The sequence below is a fragment of the Corylus avellana genome, chromosome 9 (assembly GCF_965113065.1).
Source record: "Corylus avellana chromosome 9, dhCorAvel1.hap1.2, whole genome shotgun sequence".
Classification (NCBI taxonomy): Eukaryota; Viridiplantae; Streptophyta; class Magnoliopsida; order Fagales; family Betulaceae; genus Corylus; species Corylus avellana.
In genome coordinates this window covers 15,020,089-15,028,459 of record NC_142498.1, presented here as the reverse complement: position 1 = coordinate 15,028,459, position 8,371 = coordinate 15,020,089, and the positions used below count along the sequence as shown (strand labels likewise).

Here is an 8,371-nt window from a genome sequence, read left to right as displayed (position 1 = left end):
TTCCCAAAACCGAGAACCGGGGTACCCCGGTTCCGGTTCCTGTTTTGACAAAAAACCGGAAAATCGGACCGGGTTGACACCCCTACCATTAGTAGTAGCATTCCAAATCGGTATGTCACTACTAGTGATAGAGCCAATAGGAATTTGGCATATAGCCTCAACCGTACCCACATCAAATAGTTCTCGTAGCCTATTGGGTTGCCATTCATTGGAGGTCCAATCAATGAGTACCTCGACCTGCGCTTCCTTATCAATCTCAGCTCTTGGAAGTAGCCTGCCTAGCTCCCTGTACCTAGGAAGCCACTTGTCCTCCCAAATACGTATCTGTCTTCTATTTCCCACCCTCCATTGTAGACTCGTTTCCTTCTAAGACATTTCAAAATGAATTTATTCATTTACATGTAGATGTTTTATTATAGAATGTCAAAAATGTGTCCTTTTAAGAAGTTGAGAGAGAATTTAGAAACCTTATAAGCTAAATAGGTATATTATCCTATTGATTTTTTCCCCCCTAAGCATAGATTATTAATTTGAGATTTCAATTGAAGTTTTTTAAATCTTACATGCTTAATAATTTCAAGAATTAGTAAAGACAAAAAAATTAAAGACATATTATCTTATAAATAAATTGATTCGTCTTATTTTGACTCTTTTAGTGTCTACAACGACTATTGAACTAGAATTTTTCATCAATAAAAGTTTAAGACTTTGATCCCAACAAAATGGAGGATGAATTTTTGACAAATAATTTAGTTATTTATTTTGAAAGATAAATTGCTAAGTGTTTCAATTCAAATTAGATACTTAATGGTTTTGTTTCTTTAAAATATGATAGATTGCAATTCTAAACTAGTTAGTGTTTTTGTCTTTTTTACTAGTGCCGACAAATTAGATTGTTATCATATCTATTTTAGCACATATTAATAAACTTTTATAAATACAACTTTTGTGATATACATTGCAAGGTAGAAAAATCATGTTAATGCTTTATTATAATAATAATAATAATAATAATAATAATAATAATAATATCACATGTATCTCAAGTATTAATTATTCTTTATATTATTGTTATCTATTCATATCAATAACTCTCTTACGATAAGGTTTGTAGGGTCTTGGTGAAATGCAATATCTAGGTATCACTAGCCACCACGTGGAGGATGCAGTCATTTACTTTATTTTATCTTCCTCTTTCCAAACTGTTAATTAAATTAAAGAAAAATGAGTTGGCGAAAGAGGAAGGGGAACAGAAATTCTATCAAATGACATGACAGCGTGGGTCCCATGATCTAAAATATTACAATTTTTTTAATGCAAAGTTGGATGGATTGAGATCCGGCAATAGAGGGAGAATTGTTGGATTTTTTTTATAAAATTTTGGTCATTAATTTTCACTCAATGGTTACAAATTCGTCACGTGTCTCACATAATATAAAATAATAAAATATTATTTAAATTTTAAAAATAAATATAAAATAAAATAATAAAATAATTTATTAAAAAATAAGCCATCTCAGCTCAGCCTATGGGGTGGCGTTGGCCACCCCTACGGCCATGACACCACCTCTAACTAGCCTTTGACGATGGCATCGGCTGAGTTGGAGTGGCCGGCCACCTCCTAAGAAAAAAATGGAGTGGCTAAACCACTTCATTTTTTTCAATAAATTATTTTATATTTATTTTTAAATTTTAAATAATATTTTATTATTTTATATTAAGTGAGATACGTGACGGATTTGTGACTATTGAATGAAAATAAATAGTCAAGATTTCAAAACAAATCCACTAGCAACTCTCACTATATTGCCGGTATCTTAATCTTTTTTTTTTTTTTTTTTTTGATATATTCGCACAGGAAGATTTAAACTAATAATCTCCTCTTAATTAAATATGATCTAGCCGATTCAACTGCCCCGTTAAAGACCCTTGAATCTCAATCCTAATTCCTAACCCACAACCAACGTTGTTTAATGAAAATAAGTTATAGCGACAAAGAAGAAAACTAACTAGAAATTGCGAGATAACAGGAGTGGCCCCTCGTGCAACACGGCTGTAGCTTAGGTGGCGAGGTTGTCGGGTCTTTAATTAGGTGGGTTTGCACCTTTTTCTTAAAAAAACCATTTACCAAAAGAAAGACCCATAATCATTCAAATTTTATGTTCTCACCCACCATCTAGTCCTACGTGCTACAAGTATTGCTCTTAGCTTGCTTTAGTTTTGATGCCATGGGAAATGCTTATACTTTCACCACCCAAAAACTGTAACATGCAGAGAATTTAGCAATGATTTGGGTATGTAGAGAATTTTGTGACGCTCTACAAATAATAAAGGTGAAAGATTAACTATTGATTAACTGTTTATCGCCTATAGACCGTGCAACAAATTACTTCTAACTGTCGATAGGCGAAATAAAAATATTGGTTAGACACCGACTAAACCGATAACCTAAAAAAATTAGTAAATACATTATGAAAAAGAAGGACAATATTGAAGTCAGTATGAGCAGAAGTAAACCAAAATCTTCAATTATGGTATTTGAGACATTAAAAAAGAAGCGAATTGTCCGGCGAAGGCGACAATCCAACAATCACTCGAGCAAGGATGAAAGATTTTCTTGTCTTTGTTCGTAATATTGTACGGTTGAACGTATACGTTATCTTGATTTTAATGAAACCCTGAAGTTTTATGTTGGAGAGATCGTTTTCGAAAAATCATTTGAAGTTGCTGGATGGGGCCAGGGAGAATGGGGATCCGGAAACGAGAGAGAGAGAGAGAGAGAGAGAAGAGGAAAGAAAAGAAAAGGCATGTTTGGATCTCTCGTCTTCGCAATCAATGCACCCAAACCGGTATAACACCGGAAACCAGGGGCATCATCATCTGCAATTCATAAATACATGACAAATTAGAGCCTCTAATGGCACACAAATCCTCATCCATTCAACAAAACCAAGAAATTTTTGCTGCTAAAAACACAAAAAAAAAAAAAAAAAAAATCATATATACAAAAATCCCAGTTTCCATGAGAGAAATCACTGGTAATTCAACTCCAAGCGCCTGGCACACAGAGTACAGAAATACTTCCTCTTGATCTTGAAGCAGACGGGCAGAAAACAGAACTTCCACTGCCGCTCCACGTCCATGGCTTGCACTTTTCCTTCACAGTGAGGGCATGATCCGGGTGCTTGCTGCCTCCCCAACTCCGTCTCTTCTTCATCACACACAAACAGAAACCACATTTCCTTCTTTCTTTCTTTCTTTCTTTCTTTCACCCACACAACTTCCTCTGCTCTGCTGCACAGATGGGGCGACCTTGCTTGGATCTGAGATTTAAACTCTACTTGTATTGGGGTTGGAAGGGGAAGGGGGAACTGCAATACTGAAGCCTCGTAATGCTCGTGGGGGAGTATTTATAAAGAAAGGGAGTTGTCATGGGAGAGAATATTCCTTTGGAAAAGTTCTAGGTTTTACTAGCCCGTTTCCATGGTTTCAACTTTCAAGCTTTCTTCCTTTTTAAGTTTTTAGTCGTTACAATTTCTTTTGTTTTTTGTTTTTTTTTTTAATTTTCCCTTTTTTTCCGACACGTGAAATTTTTTTCAACCCACTCGATTTTCTAAATTTGTGAAATTTTAATAAATAACTATTAAAATATTAAAAAAAATATGTGAGATATGACACTTGTCACTTATTAGAGTAGGTTGAATGAAATTTTCTCCTAACCAGTTTGGTGGAAATTTCTGTCCTTTTTTTTTTTTTTTTTTTTTTTTCTATTACACTTAGGGCCCGTTTACAATTGCGTTAGAAAGTTTAAAAAGTATTTTTAGTACTTAAAAAGTTGTGCCAAACTGTTGGGTGGTCTTGAGCCTCTCTCAACCCCAAAAGCAATCTCTCCCTCACACATCGGGCCCTAGGTCGAAAGGACGACAACCCGTTTCTCCCGTTAACTGTTAGGCTAAGACTTGTTGGTAAACCTGAACTTTGATACCAGTGTTGGGTGGTCTTGGGCCTCTCTCAACCCCAAAAGCTAGCTCAAAAGGTAAGATTTTTCCTCATACTTATAAAGTGACCACCAGCCCCTTTCACAACCAATATAGGATAACCCCAACACAAACAAAGTTAACATGTTTAATAAAAAATTTTAAAAGCACTTTTTTGACCTTTTTACCCTAAAAATGGCTAAAATGAAGCTTATATGACTTCTTTTCTTTTCTTTTTTGGTTTTTTTTTTTTTTAATTTCAAAAGCATTTAAAAATGAAACTTTTATAAAAAAAAAAACACTTTTTAAATTAAAAGATCGCCTCTTATTAGCTTATCAATTACACTCATTTACACGTTGTTTATATAAATTACAACCTCGTCACATATGATCTCATTTGACTACTAAATATTGGCGGAAAAAAACTCTTTAGTTAGTCGAACACATTATTAAATCAGACATAAAAAGGAACACGTGAGTGATGAAAATGCCTTGAATTTATAAAATAACTTAAATATTCTTAAAGTTTAACAAAAGTCCAAAAAATGAGAATAAATAAAAAAAATAATAATAATAATAATAAAAGTAATTAACCACCTTTAGAGTGGCCAAACCACTCCTCAAGTGATTTGAGGTAGTCGAGTCACCCCAAACATACTTTGGGGTGGATTAGCTATCACCCAAACACATTTAGGGGTGGCTCGGCCACCTTCCATTTGATTTGAGCGTAGCTTCGGTAGTAATTCGACCATCCCTCTTGCAGTTGTTTTTGTTTTTGGTTAATTTTTATGAGAAACTGACAAAATCTTATGAAAGTCAACTCGTTTTAACACTGCTTTTCAAAAGTTTAAAAACTCGTAATTAAGATAATCAAATTTTCAATTATCTTATTATTCTAAGATTTTCGGTTAAATTTTGTCAAAAATTTCAAAATATTCCTGTTCTTTTTTTTTTTTGGTAAAAAATAAAATTAAAAAAAAAAGTTATTTTTTTTTATTAAAAATGAAAAATAAACTCTGGAATCTTTACAAATTTTTTAATTTATTTTTTTTAATAAAACAACATAAGTATTTTGAGAATTTCGACAATATTTAACGAAAAATTATGACCAAATGAGGTAATTAAAAAAAATTAAAAGTTTAATATCTTTAATCGAGAGCTTTTGAACTTAACAAAGTACTTTAAAAACCCTTTGAAGTTTAAAAGATTTTTTTTTATTTTTTTGTACTTTTTTACTTGAAGCGCAGGTAAAATTAAGCACATGCACGTCACATGTGTTTTCTTGGTAAGTACCAAAAATTAGTTGTTGAGATGAAAGGAGGTCATGTTACGATTGGTAGTTCGTGGGAGACAATCCATAAATGAGTTGTACTTTGATGAGAGGTTAGTGTAATTATGTTTTTTTCTTTTTGTGGCTTTTATATTTGCCTTTAATTGTGTTCTCTTTTCACAACAAATGCGCCACGATTTTTTAATTTTTTAATTTGTATCAAATACCTACTGGTCAAACAAAATTGCTTTTTGTCCAACATAAATGTCAACATTGGATACCCTCTACCATTTATCTATATATATATATATATATATATATTCTTCCGAGGATTTTAAATTTTTCTAATTTGGTCAAACATAATTGTAGTTTTGGACCGAGTTTTTTTTTAAATTGGGTTAGAAGAACTTTTTTTAATTTGGTCTATAAAAATAATATGTGTTTATTTTTTAAATAACATGTAAGATGCACATGAGTTTTTAATATTATTTATTTTAACTTTGTCACTACTATAAAAAAATATGTACATTTCACATGTTCAAATGACACATATTATTTTTATAAACTGAGTTAGAGGAAGTTCTTTCAACTCAGTTTGAAGAAAAACTGTCCCGAAAATTATAAGCAAAACTAGAATGAACTTGAATTTAGGAAAAAAACAAAATAAGCCGCCTAGCATTCATGTATAACATATTAACATTGGTCCACTTTAAATTAAAATTTGTCATCTTTTTTTTTTTTTCTATGAAAAAGTTGAATTCTTTAAAAGTTGTGGGGTTGCTGTGGAACGAACCGGAAAAAATATAATAATAAAGAACAACAAAGAAACAAATTAAAATACAATAATTTAACGGTTCACCCAAATTTCGGGCTACATTCACATAGTTGCTGTAGCTTTGACTATAAAGGGGAAAAAAAAAAAAAAAAATACAACTTACAATGATGATCTTCTTAAAGAGTTTAGTTTATGATAAATACGTAGCGTGAGAGTCACTCTATTCAACTACTGCTAATTAACAAATATGTCATCACTTTATGAAATTTTTATAAATTTACTCGAGTCGAGGTTTTTATCTTCTGTTATGCTACACACTCACTCAAACGACCGTCAAGAGAGACTCAAACTGGTTTTCTATTTAATAAAAACTTAGGTTGACCTGTCATGACTTTTTTCCCATTTTTAATCCTCTACAACTATTTAATTCCGCATAGGGTTCGATCTTAGGGTTCTAATAGTCGTTATAATAATTTATAGGGGTAATTATCTTTTTTCCCATCAACTACAACGTATTGTCACTTTGTTTCTATGAACTAACAATTCTATTGTCTGGTCTCATCAAACTACCATTTTGTGCCTAAAACCCCCATTCCGTCAATCAAAGGCGTTAACTATGACGGTCAACCTGTAATTTTGCCCCTATGAACTACAATACATTGTCACTTTGCCTCCTTAAAGTACAACGCATTGTCACTTTGTCCCCATAAATTACAACACATTGTCACTTTGATCGTTTGAGTTAACGTATTTGGCTGACGAATGGGAGGTTTTGGGTACAAAATGGTAGTTTGATGGAGTCGGGTAGTAGGATTGTCAATTCATGGAAGCAAAGTGATAATACGTTGTAGTTGATGAGAGGAAAAAGTAATTACTTCTAATTTATATTTCCCAAAAAAAAAAGCTGGATTTATTAAAATTTCTTAGTAATTTGGGTATGTAGATCATGCAATTTCTTTGTCCAATTAAGTGGCTAAGTAGCTCAAAATGCATTTGAACATGTGAATCTTTTACAAAATCTCTCACATTATCTGTCTAATTTGCTAAAAAGTAAGTTATGTCGGCACAATCCTACGTGGAGCACAATTTTAGGAGTAAGAACTCTCATCGGATAAGAAAGCTTAAAACAAAACAGTGGAATTGTCCCAGTTGTGTCATGAATAAAAAACGTTTGGAAATAAAATTAATAAGACAAGAAAAAGACATGACAATGAAAATGTGTTCACGACACGTTAAAATAGATATCGATTCACCTAGTCAAATAGAGACGGCCACGCCGGCGCCGGGGCCAACAGATCTGTGGACTCCACTAGCCGTTGGCCTAGTGGGCACCACCACTGACGCCGACAGTCCAGATTGACACCATTTTTACTGTTGATAGCGGTAATTCCTCCGTTTCAACTGTCCGTCTCGTTTTCAAATTTATCCTTAAATTTTGTAGGATTGCCGTGTAAGTCTTATAAATTAAATAATAAATTTTTAAAATATATGAATAAAAATAATAACATTTCTTTTTTACAGTTTTATCTTATTTTTATAAGGGAAAAATATAAAAAAGCTTCTCAAACTATCAGCTGTTTTCGATTTAGCCCCCTAATGTTCCAAAAGTGATAAAGTAACATTCTAAACTATCAAATTATTACATTTTAGCCACTCCATTAGTCAAAACAGTCAGTTTAGACGGAAACTACAAAACAACGTCGTTTTGTTATGAGTAAGTTACTACAATGTCCTTTTATGAAAAAAAAAAAAATTGGAAAAAATATAAAAAGGCCCCCTAAACTACCAGCCGTTTTCATTTTAGCCTCCTAATGTTCAGAAAGTAATAAAGTAGCCCCCAACAAAACGACGTCGTTTTGAATTTTCGTCCAAACTGACGGTTTTGATTAACGGAATAGCCAAAATGCAATAGTTTGGTAGTTTGAGGGGCTACTTTATCACTTTTGAAACATTAGGAGACTAAATTAAAAACGGTTAATAGTTTAAGAGGTTTTTTTATATTTTTTCATTTTTTTATTAACTTAAAATTTTAAAATAGATGGTGATTTAACACATCACACGCCACGTCTCTCAAATTATTAATTAAGGATTATTGAGTAAATTTCCTTAAATTTATCAACAATATTAATGGAACTGATATTTATTGAATTGTTCAAAGAAATACTGTTGATAATTATCGATAAAGTAATTTAATAGATTGTTATATACCTCAATGTCGTTGGAGTGAAAATTACGAATTAGATCAACATTCTAATAAAAAATAATGATTAATTTTAACTGTCACGTTATATCAATTATATAATAATTTACTGTTTTCAAGAACAGAGGAAGGGGGACTGACGGGGCAAG

At 32.2% G+C, this 8,371-nt stretch overlaps 1 protein-coding gene across 1 annotated transcript; it reads right to left on the bottom strand.

Annotated features, from left to right (window-relative positions):
- Positions 1–2,912: 2,912 nt before the first annotated feature.
- LOC148583847 (uncharacterized) lies at positions 2,913–3,467 on the bottom strand. Its single transcript, XM_088510610.1, has one exon. It carries the CDS (start codon positions 3,237–3,239, stop codon positions 3,033–3,035), a length of 207 nt encoding a protein of 68 aa, XP_088366736.1. The 5' UTR covers positions 3,240–3,467; the 3' UTR covers positions 2,913–3,032.
- Positions 3,468–8,371: the final 4,904 nt, after the last annotated feature.

Excerpts from the sequence above, each read along its gene's own strand:
- LOC148583847 (XM_088510610.1), bottom strand. The coding sequence starts at position 3,239 with ATGTGGTTTCTGTTTGTGTGTGATGAAGAAGAGACGGAGTTGGGGAGG.